We start from the raw sequence: 23,221 nt of genomic DNA, 5'->3' as shown, positions 1-23,221 counted from the left end.
GTGCTGGTGAAGTACTGGAGTCATTTATGTACCTGGTTATATTGATTCTTTTGGGGCTTCAGCTTGAAGAGTCATGCACTACAAAACACATTAACACCAACTCGGTTTCCTTCTGAATTACTTTATGTAAGACCTATTTGCTAGGCCAACTCAAGAGCTAAGTAAAAGCTATAGAAAAAAATAAAGTGACAGAGCTACAACACCAAAAGTATTCATGATCAGTCTTACATTTATTAGAATAAACCACATTTATAAAGGGTTTTAAAGTTTGCAAAGCACTTTCCTAAAAAGTAACAAAAACAAAGCCCTCTAATGTTGGTATTTCTATCCATTTTATAGATAAGAAAATGGAGACTGCATGGTTAGTTGACTTGCCCATCATATTTATACTTGGGGGGAAAAGGAGAATTTTAATTATTAATTAATCCTGTAACTCACTTCTTCATTCCTATCTGGCCAGTGCTATTGACTAGACTTCTTTCTCCATTTCTCAGCAGCCTTCCCATACTGGAAGTAGCCTTGGCCACCAAACGCTAGCGGCTTTCTCATCCTGTAAAATGATGCTCATGAGAGCACCTACCTCCCAGGTTTGAGCATTAAATAATATTTGTAAAGCATAGTGCCTGGTACACAGTAGGTGTTTAATAAATGCTTGCTCCCTTCACACCACTTTTACAGTTTCCTGTACTTGAATATAAGATCCTCGAGGGCAGGAATTGTCTTTTTGTTTCTTTTGTGTCCTCAGCTTAGCATAGAGCTCAGCACATACTAAGAAATTAAATGTCTAAAGGTAAGCAAAGTAGAGATAAAACTATCCCTATTTCCTTATGACATGATGTTCTACTTAGAAAATCCCAGGGAATCAGCAAAGATGTGGTATGAGATAATTGATAGATTCAGTAAAAATGTACCCAGAAAAATAAACAACATTTTTATATAATAACAAAACCAAAAAGGCAATAATAGAAACGGAATTCCTATCCAAAATAACTACAAAATGCTTAAAATATTTGGGGACTCACTCTGATATAAAGCACACAAAATATTTATATAGATTTCAGTTTTAAAGCAGCCCGCAAAGAAATAAAGAACAACTCAAATAGTTGGTGGATTATTCAGTGCTCATGGCTGGGCCATGCCAATATGTCAAAAATGTCAATACTATCAATAAATGTATAGATTTAATGCTATACCAATCAAACTACCAAAGGCATCATTTAAGAAATAAAAATTCATTTGGAGAAACAAAAGATCTAGGCAGACTATCTAGGGAAATAATGGAGGGGGGTGGGGAAGCAGAGATGTAGGGGAAGTAGCACTTCCAGACCTCACACTGTATAATAAAGCTATAATAAAGCAATAACCACCTGAACCATTTGTTTTTGGTTTAACCTCCTCCCTGCCCCACCCCCGAAAAAATAGATCAGTGGAACAGACTAACTAACAAGGGAGAACCAGAAACAGGGGAACTCAGTAATCTTGTATTTGATAAACCCAAACACATAAAGTACTTAGGAAAGAGCTCCCTATCTGATGGAGACTGCTGGGAAAACTTCAAAGCAGTCTGGCAGAAATTAGGCTAGACCAACATCTTATGCTTTATTTTGCAATGAATTCAACATAGACATATGACTTAATATAACAGATCATCCTTTTAAAAGATGAGAAGAGGGGCAGCTAGGTGGCGCAGTCAGTAGAGCACCAGCCCTGGAGTCAGGAGGACCTGAGTTCAAGTCCGGCCTCAGACACTTGACACATGTACTAGCTGTGTGACCTTGAGCAAGTCACTTAACCCTAACTGCCCTGCCAAAAAAAAAAGAAAACAAAAAAAAAAGAAAAGATGAGAAGAGAAACAGACCACATATCTTTCACAGCAATGGGTAGGAGGTAGATTCACAGGCAAATAAGAGATAGAGGCAATCAAAATACAGAAAATGGATAATGTTCATTTTGAAATTGAATAATATTAGTGTATCTAGGTTAAGAAAGGGAGTATTTGGATAGGAAACAACTTTATATCAAATTTCTCAGATAAGGCTTTGGGATCCAGGATATATAAAGAGCTAACAAATACATTTAAGGCCAAAAACCATTCCTAAGTGGATAAACAGTCGAAGAACAGAAATCAGCAATTCCTAAAAGAGTTGCAGACTATTAACAGTCACATTTCATTTTTTTTCTTTTTTAAAAAAAAATTTATTTTACAACACTCAGTTCCACAAATTTTTGAGTTCCAAATTTTCTTCCCCTCCCTCCCTTTGCCCCTCCCCGACAAGACGGCATGTAATCCGATATAGGTTCTACATATATCTTCACATTAAACTTATTTACACATTATTCAAGTTGTACATCTTCTTTTAAAACTTTGAGTTCCAAATTCTCTCCCCTTTTCCCTCCCCACCCACCCTCCCTAAGAAGGCAAGCAATTCAACATAGGCCACATGTGTATCATTATGCAAAACCCTTCCACAATACTCATGTTCTGAAAGACTAACTATATTTTGCTCCTTCCTATCCTTTCCCACTTTATACAGTTTTCTCCCTTGACCCTGTCCCTTTTCAAAAGTGTTTGCTTTTGATTACCTTCTCCCCCTATCTGCCCTCCCTTCTATGATCCCCCCTTTTTTTTAATCTCCTTCCTCCTTCTTTCCTGTGGGGTAAGATACCCAACTGAGTGTGTATGGTATTCCCTCCTCAGGTCAAATCCGATGAGAGCAAGATTCACTCATTCCCCCTCACCTGCCCCCTCTTCCCTCCCAACAGAACTGCTATTTCTTGCCACTTTTATGCGAGATAATTTACCCCATTCTATCTCTCCCTTTCTCCCTCTCTCAATATTTTCCTCTCTCATCCCTTAATTTGATTTTTTTTATATCATCCCTTCATATTCAACTCACCCTGTGCCCTCTGTCTCTGTCTCTGTCTCTCTCTCTCTTCATATACATATGCACACACACATATATATATATTTGTGTGTATATATATATATATATATACACATATATATATATGTATACACACATACACATACACAAACACACACACACATATTCCCTTCATCTACCCTAATACTGAGGTCTCATGAATTATACACATCATCTTTGCATATAGGAATGTAAACAAAACAGTTCAACTTTAGTAAGTCCCTTGTGATTTCTCTTTCTTGTTTACCTTTTCATGCTTCTCTTGATTCTTGTGTCTGAAAGTCAAATTTTCTATTCAGCTCTGGTCTTTTCACTGAGAAAGCTTGAAAGTCCTCTATTTTATTGAAAATCCATATTTTGCCTTGGAGCATGATACTCAGTTTTGCTGGGTAGGTGATTCTTGGCTTTAATCCTAGCTCCACTGACCTCCAGAATATCATATTCCAAGCCCTTCTATCCCTTAATGTAGAAGCTGCTAGATCTTGTGATATCCTGATTATGTTTCAACAATACTCAAATTGTTTCTTTCTGGCTGCTTGCAGTATTTCTCCTTGATCTGGGAGCTCTGGAATTTGGCAACAATATTCCTAGGAGTTTTCTTTTTGGGATCTTTTTGAGGAGGCGATCGGTGGATTCTTTCAAATTCTGTTTTACCCTCTGGCTCTTAGAATATCAGGGCAGTTCTCCTTGATCATTTCTTGAAAGATGATATCTAGGCTCTTTTTTTGATCATGGCTTTCAGGTAGTCCAATAATTTTTAAATTATCTCTCCTGGATCTATTTTCCAGGTCAGTGGTTTTTCCAATGAGATAGTTCACATTGTCTTCCACTTTTTCATTTCTTTGGTTCTGTTTTATAATATCTTGATTTCTCTTGCTCCAATCTAATTTTTAAGGTAGTATTTTCTTCAGTGGTCTTTTGGACCTCCTTTTCCATTTGGGTAATTCTGCCTTTCAAGGCATTCCTCTCCTCATTGGCTTTTTGGAGCTCTTTTGCCATTTAAGTTAGTTTATTTTTTAAGGTGTTGTTTTCTTCAGTATTTTTTGGGTCTGCTTTAGCAAGTCATTGACTTGTTTTTCATGGTTTTCTCACAACATTCTCATTTCTCTTCCCAATTTTTCCTCTACTTCTCTAACTTGCTTTTCCAAATCCTTTTTGAGGTCTGCCATGGCCTGAGCCCAGTTCATGTTTTTCTTGGAGGCTTTTGATGTAGCCTCTTTGACTTTGTTGACTTCTTCTGGCTGTATGTTTTGGTCTTCTTTGTCACCAAAGAAAGATTCCAAAGTCTGAGTCTGAATCTGAGAGCATTTTTGGTGTCTGGCCATGTTCCCAGCCAACTACTTGACCCTTGAGTTTTACACTGGGGTATGACTGCTTGTACAGTAGAGAGTACTTTGTTCCAAGCTTGAGGGAATGTACTGTTGTTTTCAGAGCTATTTCTACACAGCAAGCTCTGCCACACCAGTGATCTTCCTCCCCCAAGAACTGCCAACCCAGACCTGACTCAGATCTTAAGCAGGCTCTGTACTCCTGCTCTGATCTGCCACTTCATTCCTCCCACCAGGTAGGCCTGGGGCCAGAAGCAACTGCAGCTGTAGTTCTGTACCTGCACCACCTCCGCTGCCCCCAGGGCGGTGGCCAAACCACGAACTCCTTTCACTCTGTCCCTGCAGCTTTTCCCACTAACTTTCTCTGTTGTCTTTGGTGTTTGTGGGTTGAGAAGTGTGGTAACTGCCACAGCTCACTGATTCAGGGTGCTAGGGCTTGTTCCACCCTGCTCCTGGCCTCGTTGGTACAGGCACAGCCCACGCTGGGCTCTGCTCCCAGCTCCGTGCATGATAGACCTTACCCAGTGACCATTCAGGCTGTCCTGGATGGGAGCCCTGCTTCCCTCTGCTATTTCATGGGTTCTGTAGTTCTAGAATTTGTTCAGAGCCATTTTTATAGGTGTTTGGAGGGTCCTGGGGGAGAGCCCTAGGTAAGTCCCTGCTTTCCAGATGCCATCTTGGCTCCACCTCCCATAGTGAATGATTTTTTGGATGAATTGCTGTATTTTGTTTTGACAGAATTTTACTTGAAATTTTTGAATTGATAATAATCAAAAATGTTGGTCTATAGTTCTCTGCTTTATATTTCCCTGATTTAGTCATTAGGACTATATTGTCTCTTAAAGGAGTTCAGTGGAGTGATTTTTTTTCAATTTTGGAGAATAATTTATGTAGTTGGTTTTCTAACTTTTTTTAAATGCATATTCTGTTTATTAATTCTCTCATTTTCTATTTTTCATATACTTTTAGAGACATTTTTTATATTTATGTTTCATATTTTATATTTATATTGTTAGAGGAATAATTTTTCCTCTGAGGACTGTTTTTCCTGCATCATAGAAATTTTGGTATGTTGTTTCATCATTACCATTTCCTTTCACATAATCATTAATTGTTTCTATGATTTTGTTTTTTGCCTTGCTTATTATTCGGGATTGTATTCAGTTTCCTCATCTGCAAAATAAGGCTAAAAAGAGGGCCTACCTGCCAGAGTTGTTGTGAGGATGCAAAGAGATGATATATTTAGAACCCCTGGCAAACCCTGAGGTGGTGCCATACAGATGTGGGCTGTTACTGTCACTAGACTTTATCTTCATTTCTGCCAGTCTCCTAGTTCCAGGCTATACACTGACATCTCATCCTTTGTTCATTCTCCCCTGTCACACTACAGGGAGTTTTTGGAAGAGGAAATACTTTTATGTTTTCCTCTATCCCATTCGCCAATTAGCACCTATTCATACCTCACCCAATCCTGCCTTAACCATCATCTTCTTTGGAAGAGCCTTAATCTCTGGAGGCTAACTCCCAGAAAACAACCAATCATGGAGGAGGCTATATGGTTCAATGGGAAGTGCTCTGTCTGACTGGTCCAGTCCTACCACTATATACGCACCATTACCATCACCACTCCACCCTCTTAAAGCCTATCCCACATTAGAATCTAAGCTCCTCTTCCCTTTGGGAGCTGGCCACCTATGGGGACATCTACTCCCTCTCTCCTGAAGTGAGATCCAGGTTTGGGAAGCATGCCCAGAGGTGGAGGTCTCTCATGGTGCCCATCTCCTCCAAAGAAAGTCCATCACTCTTCCCTCCACCCCCATGGGTACACAATTTAATGTCTCCCCTCATCATTAACCCTTCTAGAGAAAGACTAGCCTCCTATATTCCTTGCTTCCACCCAAGTCTTTCCATTCCCCTCTTCTTACCCTGCTCTACAAAATCCCCACATAGATGTTCAGAGGCCAGCAAAATTATGATCCTTTCTTTGCTCAAACCCATGGCCAGCTGGTCCCTTCTTACTCTTCTCTCCCATGCTGCATGTGAGTGACTTCTCTGTTTTACCTCCACTCATCTCATTTTTGAGGGAATGTGGATTTCAGTCTGCCAAATAGTAATCCAATTCTTGTCCGTGCCTTCTCCTTCCTGCATTTAGCTCCCCTTAAATCTTTATATTCATAAATCCTTTCATCCCCTGATAATTCTTTGTTTTCTCTTTGGCTTTTAGTTATTGTTTTTTTTAAAAAAATAAATGTTTTTTTACATCTTGCCTTACCTTAGAAAGCTGAACTAATTTATGGTTTAGTCTTTTCTTGTTAACTGTACTTTTATTTATTTTTTTTTTTTTGGCATTCTTTTGTATCCCTAGTGCTTAGGACAGTGCCTGACTCATAGGAAGAACACAATAAATGCATGATGAATGATTGGCTGAATAGTTTAGAATTCACATAATCTATTCAATTCTGGCTTCTTTTGGAGGAATCAATCAAATGTTTCTTCTATGTTGAAATTCCATCTTTTTTTTTTTTTTAACCAATGCTCAGTTTTGTAGATTATCTTATTTGGGAGTGGAACACAATCTTTTCCTTGATTTCTCTTAGAGAAGTAGTCCTAGGCTATTTAAATGAACATTCCTTGATAGATAAAGGTCCTTCTCTTAGCTGCTTTTAGCTACTTTAATATCCATTGTTTGGCAGTGAATTCCAGAACTTAATCACGCTGTGCCTTGGTGTTTGTCAGAAATTTGTACTGATTTGTACAAATCCTGAGATTTACTCTGTTCTCTGTTTTTAATATCTATAAAGGACAGACATGTTTTCACTTCCTAGAGTATTGTATCCTGACTTCACAAATGACTGTGTTTTTCTGAGAACCTATGATCTTTCAGTTATCCTTACGTATCATGTTTTCAAGGTCAGTCACTTCAGCTCTCATAAAATTCATGTGTTCTTCCAACATGGTTTTCTTTTGTTTTTGTTCTGCCTAAATTTCTTCCATTTCTTTATTAGGTTCCAAGCCTCTCTTTTTTCTTATGGCCTTTACTGTTTTGAAAAAATTCTACCATCTGTCCTAAATAGTCTACTCTCAGACTTGTTTTATTGATTTCTTCTTTAAATATCCTGAGCTCCATTCTAATCTTCCTATAATAGTTCAATTTCTCTTTTAAACAATTGTGGAGTTTCTTGTTCTATTATTTCTGGGGATTCTGCATAATTTATTATCTTTATTTTTCATTGTGAGATTTTGGTTCAGTTTCCATAACACTGCAATATTTATTCATTGCTTCGTGATCTTTTATTGCCTGCTTGCTCATTTTTCTCTTTCTTTATTATTTTGACTGTTGTTTTGCTGACTAGTTTATACACAGCCTCTCAGGCAGCTAGGTGGCATGGTGGATAGAGTGTTGGGCCTGGAGTCAGGAAGGCTCATCTTCCTAAGTTCAAATCTGACCTCAGACACTTAGTAGATATGTGACCCTGGGCAAGTCACTTAACCCTGTTTGCCTCAGTTCTTTTCTGTAAAAATGAGCTGGAGAAGAAAATGGCAAACCACTCCAGTATCTCTGCCAAGAAAACCCCAAATGGGGTCACAAAGTGTCAAACACAAGAAAACAACAATAACAACCCAACCTCTCTCTTGGCCTTCTGGTCATTTGCCATCTTTTCTCTGTTCTCAGCATTATTCCTCTGCCTCTTCCTCCCTTTCCATTACCACAGAACATGCTCTCTCCTGTCTAGACTCTCAGGGCAAGGTGAACTTTAAGATCCTTATGGTGGGATGTATGGAGGTTTGTCTGGATGCCTGGCAAGTAGAGAGGCCTACAGATGCATTTATACCAATCTTTTCCTTCCAGCATGGAAATTTTTGCCCCTGTAACAAGCTCTGTGTCAATGGGTCTGTCTACCTACTTCACCATTATCATAGAGAGAGGAAAGACTGGACAAGACGCAGGAGCCAGACGGGCTGGAAAGGGAGGTACCTTTGTGTTATGATGCCCGACAAGTTAATTAGGAGTGAGGAATTCAGACTGAGTCATGACATAAGGAGGCCAAGGTAGAGGCCACTGCTGTTGGAGTCTGGAGCTTAAGCCTAGCAAATTCTTTGCACTGGGCACACCGTCCACCAGCATATGGTTAAGGTGAGAGGTCCAGGTAATCTCACTCTCCACTATGACTTCAGAAGGCTTTACATCACATAGAGGCATTCTCCTCTTTCTTCCCTCTGTGGTGCAATTTCAGTTACTATAAATGTGGTGCATATCTCACTGTTCTGAGATTGCAGAACCAGAGGCTGGGGCTGAAGATAACTTATATCACCATCTTTCAGATCATGTGACTTCTTTCAGTGCAGAGTAATCTGTGAGATCCCAGTGGAGAAGGATCACTACTGATTGGGGAAATCAGGGAAGGATTCATGAATGAGGTGGCATTTGAGCTGGATCTTAAAGGATCATTAGGATTTCACCAAACAGAGAAGTGAGCAGAAGGCCTTCTAGGAACCTTGAACAGGGTAGGGAAAAAAAAAGCACAGAAAAGTACTAGGGACAGAAAACTAAATATATTAGAAATGTGCATAATGAGGGTAGAATAGAAAGAATACTGGTCTTAGAGTGAGAAGCTCTGGGCTAGAGCCCTCACTCTGCCACATACTTCCCATCTGTGTGACCTTAGCTAAGTCATTCAACCTCATTAGGCCACAGTTTCCTCATCTGTAAAAGGAGGGAGTTGGACAAGGAGACCACTAAGGTCCTTTCCAAGTTAAAATCTATGGCTTTATCATCTTTTATGCTTCATTTCTTCTCCTCTTTTTCTTCTTTGAAAACAAAAAAGATTTAAATGGCAAGAGGCGCATTAACCAAGATTGCAGAGATAGAGGATTTTTCTAATTGTCAACTTAAAAATTTACAATATTCTCTTTACAATTGATTTTCCTAGATGTGTTGCATTTTACCCTGGATCTCCTTTATGTAGTACACTAATACCAAAGATGTTCTTAGTTGTATGTCATATCTACGATAATAAAACTTCATGTATAATTTTATCCAAATTAATCTTACTGTACCTTTGTTTTTTTCTCTTCCATTGATTTCTGAACACGTTCTCTTAGAGGCTTGATCAAGAATTCCTTTGCCTGTGTTGGAGAACTGAAAAAAGAAAAAGAATTACAGAATGATAAACCACCTTATACTTTATCTTTTTAAATTTTTTTTTGGAGGGGGGAGGGCAGGGCAATTTGGGTTAAGTGACTTGCCCAAGATCACATAGCTAGTGTGTTGTGTGTCTGAGGCCGGATTTAAACTCAGGTCCTCCTGACTCCAGGGCCGGTGCTCTACTCACTGAACCGCCTAGCTGCCCCCACCATCTTATTCCTCCCAGAGAAAGCAGTGTTTCTAAGCTCTTAGTTGACTTATTCTTGATTATGAGTCTCTGTGGTTTTACACAGTGATACTATCACCCCCTTTTTCTTTTCTTAGAGCCCTAGGAGTTAATCAAGTTTTTACAGGTCATCTTTTCATGTAGGCCATTATTATTTTCATTACTTAAAAACTCAAATTTTAGGCAACTATTTAGGATGAAAACTTTCAGGCAATTATAATGATCCAAATTATTTAAAAAATGAATTGATTTGGTACCACTTCTGAATGCTGGTTACCATAATCACAATATCACAGAACAGCAAAACTGGAAAGAATCATCCCTCATTCAACCTTTGCCAGAAGACCTACAGTGAGTGCTGAGCTTTAAGTGGGGAACAACAAGGGGGCCTTTAGAAGGCAGGAATGTCCAGGACTCAGGCCAAAGCTGTGATTATTATCATTGTTTCTATATGGTTCTCATTTCTTAATGGGGATCACATAGAATCAATCTGAGAAAAGATACCCTCATCCTATTTCTTTTTATATTTACTTTTCTGTAGTCAATTTTCCAAAATGGATAAAATTAATATTTTTGCACTTGAATAAGAGTATTGGAATGAAATACATCTTCTATAGACCCTTTGAAGGCACCTTTGGGATAGCTTTAATAGATGATCAAAAATGTTTGGAGATCACTGCTCTAGAGGAAGAACCAGGTCAGCATCTTTTAATAAAATGAATGTTTCAAGGGAAAAATTGGAATCAGAGAATGAATGACTTAAAAGCATCCTCAAGAGGTCATCTGGCTTAACCTTCTGCTTTCTAGCAAACAAATAATTAAACTAGTAAGGAGAGACAGATATTAATTTAAAGAAATTTCCTCACTTAGTAACGAATCTTTTGGCACCCATTTTTTTCTATATCGATGGCAGTTATAAAAAGCCTATATTACCTGCACCCTTCACCTTTCTGACCCAACCCGGACATTTTACATTCTGGCTGCCACTGTCCTGCTTCTGCTTACGTCGACCAGCATCCACCACATCAGGCCTAGACCTCCATGCTTCCAGGCCCAGATAAAGTGAATTGCCTCATCATGGAAGCTCCAACCAGAGGGGGCATCTCAGTGGGTTCATGAATGAATGCAAACCAGCCCTCTTAGTCCATCATGTCTCCTGACTGGCTTCAGACACCAGACCATCATTCACTTTTACATTCCATCTAGCTCTCCAGCTGTCAACCCAGGCTATGTTATCATCTATTTGCATGAACAAATATCCCAGATTGCCCTGCTTTTCTTTTCTTGGCCCCCACTTGCCTAGAGTCACTGTCTTTCCCCATTAGCTCCCTGAAAGGCGAGTGGTATCACTCTTTTTACATTCGTATCCCTAGCTCATAGTAAACACTTAACAAATTTTCATTCATTCATTCATTCCTCACCTAAAAAGAGTCAGGATAGGAGTGCCCATGTATGAGGTTGTATTTTCATCCCCATACAAAAGGTCTGCTTTGTTTTCAGTGGGAGGATTCGATGCTTCTTCATCCAAGAGAACAAGTAAAATCTTCACCGTGTCTCTGCCACAGTAGGCAGTGCCATGATTAATAGCATAAGATTTTGGCTAAATCCAAAAATAATTTAAAGTAGATGTAATAAAGATTGTACACACACAACTTGTCCCCTCCCCATCCCACCTCCATTCCTCACAATCTTCCATTATCATTGTCAATACTCTCCATCCTTGGTGGGCTAATCTAACATTAACCCAAACAATAAGCATTTGTTAGGACACTTTTTATGTGCCAGGCACTGTGCTAAGCACTGGGGATACAAAGACAAAAGTAAAATGGTACCTCAGGGAGCTTACGTTCCACAGCAGGAAACACCATGGATAGAAATAAGCATCTATGAAATAGATACAAATTAAATACAAGGTAAAGTTTTCGGTGGGGGAGGTCATGAGCAGTTGTGAGAATGACAAGAGGTTCCATGGAGAAGGCCATACTTGATCTCAGTTTTGAAGGAAGCGAGGGATTCAGAGAAATGGAGGTAAGATGGGAGCGTCTTCCAGGCATGGGGGATGGTAAGGGGGAAGGACAGAGGTGGAAGATGAAGCACCTGCCTGCCTCCTCTGTGAGGAGCAGAGGGAGCCAGTTTTGGCTGAACAGAGAGGCTGAAAAGGGAGGTTGAAGCCACATCGTGTAGGTTTGAAAAACCAAACAGAGGAGTTTCTATTTAATCCTAAAGGGAAGAGGGGGCCACTGGGATATATGAGGTAGGGAAGTGACAGTCATAAGTATAGCTTAGAAACATCATTTTGGTAGCTATGAGGCATGACCATAAAATGGTGAGACAAGAAGTACAAATCACTCATGAAAACCAGTGTTACTGGGCCCCGGTTTCCACAAATGAAAAATGAAGGGATTAGACTAGATAACTTAGAAGGTCCCTTCAAGGTCCAAATATATAGCTTTGTAGAAAGGAGTAGGATCAAGAAGAAAGAAAAGAAGGCTGTGTGTGCCAAGACAGGCACCAAGTCCTCTTCCTGTCAGAGCCTGACCCTAGGAGTACAGAATGACACTTCTTTGTATCTGTTTCCTCAGGTATCACGTGGAGATAATACCCTCACCCTGACCTCACAGGACTGTTGTGAAGATTAAAGTACAAAAAGTAGCAATGTACTGTGACTATATGACAGCAGGCATCTCATTGGGATTTAAAATGGTCCTCCTTGTCCAATATTCTGTCTCAGAAACAGTGGCACCAAGACCATGTTTGTGGCAAACCTCAAAAGGCTAGAGACGTATTCCAAATACCCTTCACTTCTGCTTAATAACCTACATGTAGCTCTAACATCCACGAACCTATCTAAACCACTTCTACTTTGTTGTCAGGACCAATGAATTCCATCTGTTTATCACCATTTATTTATTACTGTATAGAGACAACATAAAAGCAAACACCAAGTCCAAGCCTCAAGGAATGTCCTTAGTTTTAGGATGTGGGACTTGCTTAAAAGACATTATGAAACCAGATTTCTACTGCTTTCAACCCTTGACCCAAGAGATGGGACCCTCCTGAGCCCTCAGAGGCAGAAGCTACTGCTCCCATCCAGTGGCTACTCTGGGGCTATCACCTGACTCAGGCTTAGGTAGAGGGACCTTAGGCAGTCAGAGGTCAAGGGTCCTTGGGGACAAGGCCTGGTGCTCCCCCCTTTAGGCTTCATCCAAATACACATTGGAGATGCAGGGCTTTCTCCCATCTGCAGATTGTCATAGCCTGGGGCAATCTCAGTTATAATGGTATCCCTCAATATAGCTCCTTCAGACAAGAATCTAATGTAGGGACAGGAATTAAGCAAGAGTCTTTCTTTCTATGCTGGCACCCATTATAATTTTGTCTGTAAAGTCAATGCCACAGAGCTACCTTCTGAAAAGGTCCTTATCTGGCTAATTAATAAAACCCCTTAGGAAAAATCTAAGACACAACTATCTTATAACAAAATTTGTTCTATGGCAAAACAATATTATAACAAGCTTCCTACATTATCAGACATTAAAAAGACTTCAAAGATTTCATTGTCATGGGTATTCCCCTCCACTGACAAAGAATCTATGCACTGATAAAGAATGTTTTTAAGAGCTTCTGCGCCTGAAAAATTTATCACCTGTAGGCAACCCGGTGATGAGAGACTAAAAAATTGATCACTCCCTTCCTTTTTATTTGTATAGGTATATACAGAGTTAAGGGATCTCCATAGTCTGGTAGAGAATGAAAGAGTAGGGGAGGTACTGCACAGGAAAAGGTAAGTTCTACCCATACCTATTCCTACCACTAAGCATCATTTGAAATTGGCCATCAAAAACCTATCATTATTTTATGATGCCTAGCATTGCCATGCCACAGGTGACTTGGGAGATGAAAATAATGTTATTTTATAATTGGTATCAATGGAAAGAAATTAGGATATGCTTTAGAAAAACTTACATGGTAGCTAAACTGAAAATATATGCACATATTTATAAACTTATATCTAGATTACCGAATGAGCTAAGAATCCTAATTTTTTTCATGATAGAAAGGAACTTTAAAGATTATTTTGAATTAATAGAATGTTAGTGCTGGAATGGTTACATTAGAGGTCAATTAGTCCAAACCCCACATTTTACACTTGAGGAAACTGAGGCCCATGAAGTCACCTGCTAAGTTCACACACTCAGTGTCAGAGCTGGAATTTGCATCCAGATCCTCTGACTCCAGGGCACAATTTTGTCTCCTCAATATTAAGTGACTTGTTTAAGATCACACAATTGTACTTAGCAGTTGATCAAGGACTAAAACCAGGATGCTCTGACCTTCATCTAGTACCCTTCCCACTGGGTTGTACTGCCTCAGATGGCAGCATTCAATTTAGGAATATTTTTAGTTGTTAGAAACCGACAACCAAAAAACTCTAAAATGATCTTATTTGAAAATATTTTCTTTTAACAAAATCTCAGTACAGAGGAAGTCACACTCCTCTGCCTTAAGCAAGTATTGAATCATATTTCCAGTGACAAAAGAGATAATTCTTTCTTTAGAAGGCTAAAAAGGCAATCCATTACCCGCGCTGGGCTGCTGCCAGTGGTGTTAACAACTTTATCTTCTTGTTGAGAGTTGATAATGTTTTTAATCCTCAAATCCAAATCCTGAGTAACTTCCTCTGTCGCTTGACAGAATGGATCCCCACTGCTTCGGCCTTTTATCAACTCTGTCTTTATTACTGAGAGTATCCGACCTCCTGCAATTCTGAAAATAGGAATAAGAGATGATCCCTCATTGTAATATTGGCAATGCTTCAATAGACTTGTTATTTTGAAAATCAGATTTTCACAGTTAATCAACACTGTTGAAAGAAGGTAAGTGATCTTTTAAGTCAAACAGCAGCCTCCAAGGAGACAGTGAGTGGCCTTTTGATGCGAGCAACTTAAGGCAAAACAAAAGTTTGTTTTCTAAAGGTGAGAATCATTTCTAGCATTAATAGCAACTTCTCTTCTTGACTTATAAGAATGGAGGAGAAAGATTTTTTAAAATGAAAGACTAAAGAAAATGTCAAGCAATTTTGTAATGGGCATCTTGGAACATTCCTAACCAAAAAACTAAGCTTCTCATTAAAAATTACTTTAGAAGAATTTGCAATGTATGTAAATTTACAAGAATGGTTCCAACTTTATTTTTTGAGTGATTCTTATAAAATATACTATGGTGACCTTCTATTAAAGGGATTTGTTCTGTGAAGTTTGGATTCTGTCAAAGGGCTACACTTGAGGACCTAGAAGGCCACATGTGACCTTGAGGCTGCAGGTTCCCCACCCCTGCATAGTCCATAAAGACAATCATTGGTTAAGTATAATATTTCCTTTTCTGTCATAAAGGACCCTCATTTTTAAAGTTAGTAAGTGAAAAAGCATTAAATAAAAATTCCTAGTAACAACATTGAAAAAAGTATCTCTCCAGAGCTATGTGAAAAATTCATGGAGCTCTCCAAGGCCCAGAAGGTGAGTAGAAGCCAACAGTACCTGTTTTGTTTGTGGTAAAAAGAGATCAAGCAACCTTAGGCCACATTAATGAAAGTACAGAATCCAGGATGAAAGGTTAAGAGTTCCTCTGAAGTTCAGTTCTGGTCAAATCACATCTAGAATATTGTGTTAAGTTCTGGAGACCACACACAGATAAATAGAGGATGTTCACGAGAATGTGACTAGGATATAGGATACAAACTAGATACAGACCGACATCTCACACCATATACCAATATAAGGTCAGAATGGGTACATGATTTAGACATAAAGGGTGACACCATAAGCCAATGAGAAGAGCAAGAAATAGTCTACCTGTCTGGCAAAGGGAAGAATGCATGACCAAAGAAGACACAGGGAGCACTACAAAATATAAAATAGATCATCTCGAGTACATTAAATTAAAAAGCTTTTGCACAAACAAAACCAATGCAACCAAGATTGGAAGGAAAGCAGAAAGCTGGGAAACAATCTTTATAGCAAATGTCTCTGATCAAGGCCTCATTTCTCAAATAGATAGAGAACTGAGTCAAATTTATGAGATTAAAGCCATTCCCCAATTGATAAATCGTCAAAGGATATGAACAGGCAGTTTTCAGATGAAATCAAAGATATTTATAGGCATATGAAAAAGTGCTCTAAACCACTTTTGATTAGAGAAATGCAAATTAAAACAACTCTGAGGTACCACCTCACACCTCTCAGATTGGCTAATATGACAGAAAAGGAAAATAATAAATGTTGGAGAGGATGTAGGAAAATTGGGACACTAATGTACTGTTGGTGGAGTTGTAAACTGATCCAACTATTCTGGAGAGCAATTTGGAACTATGCCCAAAAGGCTATGAAACTATGCATACCCTTTGGTTCAGTAATACCACTATTAGGTCTGTATCCCATAGAGCTCATACAAGAGGGAAAAGGACCTACATGTGCAAAAATATTTATAGGACCCCTTTCCATGGTGGCAAAATATTGGAAATTGAGGGGATGCCCATCAATTGGGGAATGGCTGAACAAGCTGTGGTATATGAATGTAATGGAATACTACTGTGTGATAAGAATTATGAATAGGCAGATTTTGGAAAAACCTGGAAAGACTTGTACAAACTTGATGCAAAGTGAAATGAGCAGAACCAGGAAAACACTGTACACAGTATCAGTAATATTGTGTGATGATCAGCTATGAATGACTCAGCTCTTCTCAGCAACACAGTGATCTAAGACACATACAAAAGACTCACGAAGGAAAATGCTATCCATATCCAGATAAAGAACTGAGGGAATCTGAATGCAGATTGAAGCATACTTTTTTCACTTTATTCTTTTAAATGTTTTTTTTCTTTTGATCTGTTTCTTCTTTCACAATTGTGACTAGTATGGAAATATATTTTGCATGATAGCACATGTATAACCTCTATCAAATTGCCTACCATTTTAGGAAGAGGGGAGTGGAGTGAGACAAATTTGGAACTCAAAATCTTGTAAAAATGAATGCTAAAAATTGTCTTAACATGTAATTGGGGGAAAAATACTATTAAAAAAAGAAAGTGACTGGGACAATGAGGAATCTAGAAAACAGATTTTGTGAGGATTGCTGGAAGGAAGTGAGGGTACTAGCATTAAAACAAGAAGAGAATGTCTTCCTGATGCCAAAACACCTGTTTGGAATGTTAACAATTTAGTCAGTCAAGCTGCTACATCTAACTACATTCTCCCTTTCTGCTTAATACCCTATACTTGGTACAATTTTTTTAACCCAACTGCACAGCTTTACATTTACTCCCATAAACATTATTTCATAACTTTAGCATTCTGTTCAAACCTGTTGAGGTATTTCTGGACACTAATTTTGTTGTCATTGTATGTACTGAATGCCTGTCTTAATTTCATTTTATCCACAACCTTGAAAAGCATAGTGGCTGAATCTGCATCCAAGCTATTATAAAAATGCTAAAGGTTCTGACAGGCAAACCCAAGAGAGGCAAAGCAGAGAAAGAGATCTATTGATCAATTTTGCTAATAAAGATTGAAGCAAAAAAATTTAAGTAAACTCTTATTACACTAATATATCTATAAAATTGCTTACTTTGACCAAGTTGGATTCATACCAGAGATTGGTTCAGCATTATTAAAACAACAAGCATAATTAATCATGTAAACAAAAATATCAGAAACTTACAGGTAATTGGAAAAAAACAAAATAAATGGTAAAAAAAAATCGCAATACCCATAAAAACCACGTGATTATTTCAATAGATGTAGAAGAAGCTTTTGACAAAGTTCAGCATTGTATTGAGTATTGACACAATTAGTGGGCATGACCTGGGTGAAGATCTGGCAAGTCTGAGAAGGAATGATCAGACAAGTAGGAAGAGAACCAGGAGAGATTAGTGTTAGAAAAATTGAGAGCATCAAGAAGATGGTGGATAGTCAGTCAATAAACATGTGTTTACTATGTGCTAGTCACTGCAAAGCACAAGAGATCAAGAGATACAAATATGAAAAACAAAGACAGTCCCCACCCTCAAGGCGCTTACAATCTAATGAGGGAAGACAACATACACAAGGAAGTTTAAAAAGAGAGGGATGCTTCTATCCTCCACTCAAAGAGATTCCAGAGACAGAGGGTACAAATGGGATATAATCAACAATCAAAGGCTGCAGAGAATTCAAGAAGACTGAGATGAGGCTGTTTGATTTGACAATTAAGAAATCACTGCTAATTTTGGAGGGAACAATTTCAGCTGTATGATGAAGTGAGAAGCCAGACTCCAAAGAGATGAGAAGAGTGAGATTGACAGGAGGTGGAAGTACTAATTCTAAAGAGCCTTCTAGCCACAAAAGGCACAAGATGTAGAGGCTAATCACCAGGGAGGATGGACAAATTAAATGAGGATTTTTTTAAGGCTGGGGAGAGACAGGGACATGTTTGTAGATTGGAGGGAAGCAGCCAGTAGACAGGGAAAGAGTGAAGCTTAATGAGAGAGCAGAGATGACAATGAAGAGAATCTGCTGGAGAAGATGGGATGGAATAGGAGTGTGGGGGGGGAAGGGGGTGGACAGGACAGGAGAAAGGCCACTTCTTCATGTGAGACAGGGTTATGGCCAGTTGATGTTGAGAGGAAATCACCCACTTCTTATTTCTAGAGCTGGTATGGAGGGGAAGCTGGAATGAAACTGAGGAGGAACCTACTAGACCTGTGGTATCAAACTCCAATAGAAAAGGGAGCCTCTAAACCATACATGAGGATACCTGCAGGCTATATATTGCCTTAGAAAAACAACATAGTAACATCATCTCTGTTTTATTTTACTTTTACTTATTTTTGTTAAACATTTCCCAATTACAGTTTAATCTGGTTCAGGTCTCATTCAGGAATGTTATGGGCCACACGAGGCCCACAGGTCATGCGGCTGACACCTCTGCCTAGACCATAATCACATCTCTAAGCATCTGAGGTCACCAAGCATTAATACCCAGAATCTCTTTCTTTTGTTTTTGACTCATTAATGAAATACTGTCATAGCTTAACTAGTAAGTGGAGCAGTTATTACTATAGTGGCTCCCATTAGAGTTCTAAGTACCTTGGTTCTTTAAAAGCCAAAGTGGAACATGTTTTCCATTTCCTAGTCTTCACTGTCTCTACTCTGTATTTATTTTGTAAGTATTTGTAAGTGTATCCTCCAGCAGAATAGCACATCTCTAATGGTAGGGGCTTCCATTTTTGTCTCTGGAACTCCAGCAGCTAGGTGGTACAATGGATAGAGTGCCCAGGCCTGGAGTCAGGAAGACTCTTGTTCATGAGTTCAAATTTGGCCTCAGACACTTCCTAGCTGTGTGGTCCTGGACAAGTCACTTAACCCTGTTTACCTTATAAGCAGGAGTTGAAGCAGGAAATGGCAAACCATTCCAGTCTCTCTGCCAAGAAAAGCCCAAATGTGGTCATGAAGAGTCAGACACAACTGAAAACAACTGAACAACAACTCCAGCACCTAGCACAACACACCTGGCACATATTAGGTCCTCAGTGCATGCTTTCTGAGTGATTAATTGACAGCTTTACAATAGCCCTGCAGCCTGCTTTGTTCACCCTTCAAATACAGTAGATGCCTGGGCATTGTTATCACTCACTTTCTATATTTGAATTACTGGAATCAAATGATCTGTTTTCAAATACATCACTTTAAGTGTTTTTCCAATTCTGTGCAATTTCCAAAAACCAGCTTTCTAAGCACAATGATTTTTTCAAGTATACTATCTGCCTTTATTAACTCTCCCTGGGTTGTATCAAGAAAAAAAAAAAACCCAACCCCACACCATAATTAATGATTAATAATGTTGCTCTTTACATAATACTAGTTTCTTTGGCTGGTTTCTTTAGAAATTCCTTTATGTGAGTTCTTATGCGCTGACTTATTAAGGATATTCAAGAACTAAGATACAGCTGAAATGAAGACTTAATAGAACATAATACCCAGTGGGTTTATACAATATTCACTCTTTCTGGGAATAAACCCTTACTGGAAAAAGATTTAAAAAAGAAGGTATATTCAAAAGCTTGCTAAAATATGAAGTAGCCTCAATGTCTATTCTAAGAACAGGAAAAATTAATTACATTATGGCAGTCAGCTTTGGGGACTTTTCCCTTTCTCTCATTTCCTCTACAGGAAACAAGCTAAATTTTATGACTAATACAACTCTTTAACTCCACTGTACTGGGGACAAACTGTAAGACAGTGGCTCTTGACCCCATTATGACCTCTGGCACAGAGCCACAAGAAGGAGAGCTGGGACCCATCTTTGTTGGCTCAGGCAGTATGTGTTCAGGCAAACATCCATTTGGATGTCACTGAACTGTAGAATCCTAGAGTTGAAAGTGACCTGAGAGGTCATCCGGTCTAAATCCCTCCCCATTCAATTCATGAATCCCCTAGAAAACATCTCAGACAATTTTCATTTCAAACCTTGGCCCCACAGACTAGATACAGGGGTACCTGCAGCCTTGAGGCCACATATGGCCTTCTAGGTCCTCAAGTGTGGCTCTTTGACTGAATCCAAACTACACAGAACAAATCCCCTTAATAAAAGGATTTGTTCTGTAAAACTCAGACTCAGCCAAAAGGCTGTACCCAAGGACCTAGAAGGCCACATGTGGCCTCGAGGCTGCAGGTTCCCCACCCCTGGAATAGAATGATGCATGGAGAATTTTACAGCTATGTTATCCTGACCTGATGTAAGACTTGGGGAGAAGAGTATGTGAAAGTGGACAAAGTATTTTAGAAGTTTCATGCTGGCCAGCCTGGATAGATGCCAACAGGGATTATTTTAGAACTTATAAGGTCCCCAAAGTCATTTTAGGAGGAGGGAAAGGGAACATGCTTTTATTAAGCACCTACTATGTTCCAGGCACTAGCTTAGCACTATCCAAATGTTATTTCTTTTGATCCTCACTACAACCTTGGGAAGCAGGTGTTATTATTGTTAACAGATAGAGGTTTAATGACTTGCCCAGGGTCCTACCTGATAAGTGTCTGAGGTCAGATTTGAACTCAAATCTTCCTGACTCCAGGCCCAATACTCTAACCACCAGGCCACCTAGATACCACATGTTTTACACATGAAGAAACTGAAGCCCAGCAAGACAGGGCCTTCCCAGAGCTGGACGAGAGCTAAGACCCGTGACTCCTCAGGTTCTGTCATCTACATCACACTGGATTGGCTCCTGGTGGCTTACCTATACTTCCATCTCAGAGGTATGGGGCTAGACTGAAGAAAGCCTGAAATCACAGCCCAGTTCTTGAGATCACGTCAGAATACAAATACTAAAGACCAGAATAAGGAGCTGCTCAAAAGAAGAGGAGTTGGGTGGGGGGAGAGGAAACACGACTAATTTCACCCATTCTGAAGAGATAAAGTGACTATTTTTCCCCTGACTTCTTCAAGGATTAGACAGCTATTTCTTTTACTCTGTAAGGAAATGTGTATAGGTGCGAATATAAGCCACAATCCCCCCTCCATCCTCTCCCAAAATCTGGTTTCAATAAAACCTGAGTTCTCATAATCAGCATGATTTTTCAATGTATACCTCAACACTTTAATGGATCATAGAGCTGGAACAGATCTCAGAAGCAATGGAGTCCAGCCCCTTCATCTGACAGATGAGGACCTGAGGCCCAGGGAGGAAAAGGACCTGCCTGAAGTCACAGAGGTAGTAAACAACAGAGCCAGGATGTGAATCCAGGTCCTGTGACTCCATGCCCACTGCTCGGTCTGCTAGGCCACAGACCTGGGATGTGGCCAGTGTCAAACCTTCTCATTCTGGTCTGGCTCTCCTCCATGTCCCATTCAAACTCCTCCACAAGGGGTCCACAGCACATGCTGGGAGCCTTCCTACACCCAGACCAACAGAGCGTGTGGGCTGTCCATTGGTTATCACTTACTGTTGCTATATAACCAATTATATATATACATACACACACACACACACACACACACACATATATATGTGTACATATATATATATATACATACATACACACACACATATGTAAATGCTATATTGTATATATTTGTGTCATTTAGTCGTTTCAGTCACGTCTGATTCCTCATAATCTCATTTGGGGATTTCTTGGCAAAGATACTGAAGTGGTTTGTCATTTCCTTCTCCAGCTCATTTTACAGATAAAGAAACTGAGGCAAACAGGATGAAGGGACTTGCCCAGGGTCACACAGCTAAATAAGTGTCTGAAGCCAGATCTGAACTGATGAAGATAAGTCTTCTTGACTTCAGGTCTAGCACTCTATCCACTTACCACCTGCCTGCCCTTATATTTTATATGTGTGTGTGTGTGTAAATGTTGAATGTGTAGGTATGTATATGCATGTGTGTGTATATATACATACATATATATATATATGTATATATACACACATAAAGATAGAGGGAGAAGGCAGGAAAGGAGAGAGAGAGAGAGAATTTTATTTTTCCTTTTAGGAAAAGATTGCACTTTATAAGGAAAAATTGTGAATGATGAATTTTAAATCATACTTTAAAAAAAGCCTTTGTAATAATGCTTTAAGTTATTAGACTGAATTGTGACATATCTGTATATATGCATACATGTATGTAAACCCATCAATATACACACACAGTCTAGAGATAGATAGGAGAACTGTCACTTGCTTTAAAGTAAACCTGAAATAGAGAATTTAAAACCTTGCAAACAATAGAGAAAATCAATCATTTTAGATAATCTGAAGCCTCTGACTGAAGGAATTTTCTGGTGAAAATACAGCATATGTCAGATGGTGGCACCTACTGGAAAAATGTGAAGATGCGGCCCAATTACAGCTGTTAAGGCCTATGGAAAAATAAAAACAAAAATTCAGGAAGAATGTTTTGCTGTTTCCTTCCTCATTCCCAGTTCTTTTGAGGGGTTTTCTAATGCTGCTGTTCCTTCCATTCCACCAACACCCACACCCCTACCTCTGCAAAAAAAAAAAGCAAAAGAAAGAAAAAGTTGTGGGGAAATGTTTTTTGTTGAATACAGCAGTTAAGATCAGGTGCTCATGTGCCATCATTCAGACCTTTTCTCCCCAAAATAATGCCTAAGAACATGATCCGGAATACCAGGGAATGACCCACAGACAAGAGCTTCTTAAATTATAAAGAAAGGATCCGCCTTCTTCTTGGTTTGTGAGCTTTCCCTTGTTGACTTTTGGCCTGCAGGACTTGTTTCTATCTTCTGTTGTCCTCAAGACAAGGGCAGACATCGAAACCAGTAATGTATTTGTTCTGATTACTCCAAAAGACTAGGTATGACAAAAAGGAATTAAAAAAATTCAAATTTAAGAGTTTTGTTGTTGGAAGAGTCAAACAATCACAGAATTTTTTGATTAGAAGATACTGAGGTGATCCTCTAGTCTAATCTCTACTGGCCAAAGAATCCCTGCACAACACAGTCAGTGGGTAGTCAGCCAGCTTCTGCTCAAGACCTCCAATGAGGAGGATGCTGCTACCTTGCAAACCCCTGTGGCACAGCTGTGTTATTTAGTT

General features: G+C 39.2%; 1 protein-coding gene across 1 annotated transcript in view; it reads right to left on the bottom strand.

Moving 5' to 3' along the window:
* LOC118851487 (PARP1 binding protein) overlaps window positions 1–23,221 on the bottom strand; it is an 86,641-nt gene that overhangs the window by 10,485 nt on the left and 52,935 nt on the right. Inside the window, exons 7-9 of the mRNA XM_036760951.1 lie at window positions 14,208–14,391; window positions 11,046–11,224; window positions 9,311–9,392 (exon numbers count right to left, since the gene is read on the bottom strand). Of these exons, the coding sequence (XP_036616846.1) occupies window positions 9,311–9,392; window positions 11,046–11,224; window positions 14,208–14,391 (445 nt within the window). The remainder of the gene's footprint in view (window positions 1–9,310; window positions 9,393–11,045; window positions 11,225–14,207; window positions 14,392–23,221) is intronic.

The sequence above is a fragment of the Trichosurus vulpecula genome, chromosome 5 (genome assembly GCF_011100635.1).
Source record: "Trichosurus vulpecula isolate mTriVul1 chromosome 5, mTriVul1.pri, whole genome shotgun sequence".
In the NCBI taxonomy this organism is placed as follows: domain Eukaryota; kingdom Metazoa; phylum Chordata; class Mammalia; order Diprotodontia; family Phalangeridae; genus Trichosurus; species Trichosurus vulpecula.
The sequence above is the reverse complement of the archived record's forward strand: the minus strand, read 5'-3'. Positions and strand labels throughout refer to the sequence as shown.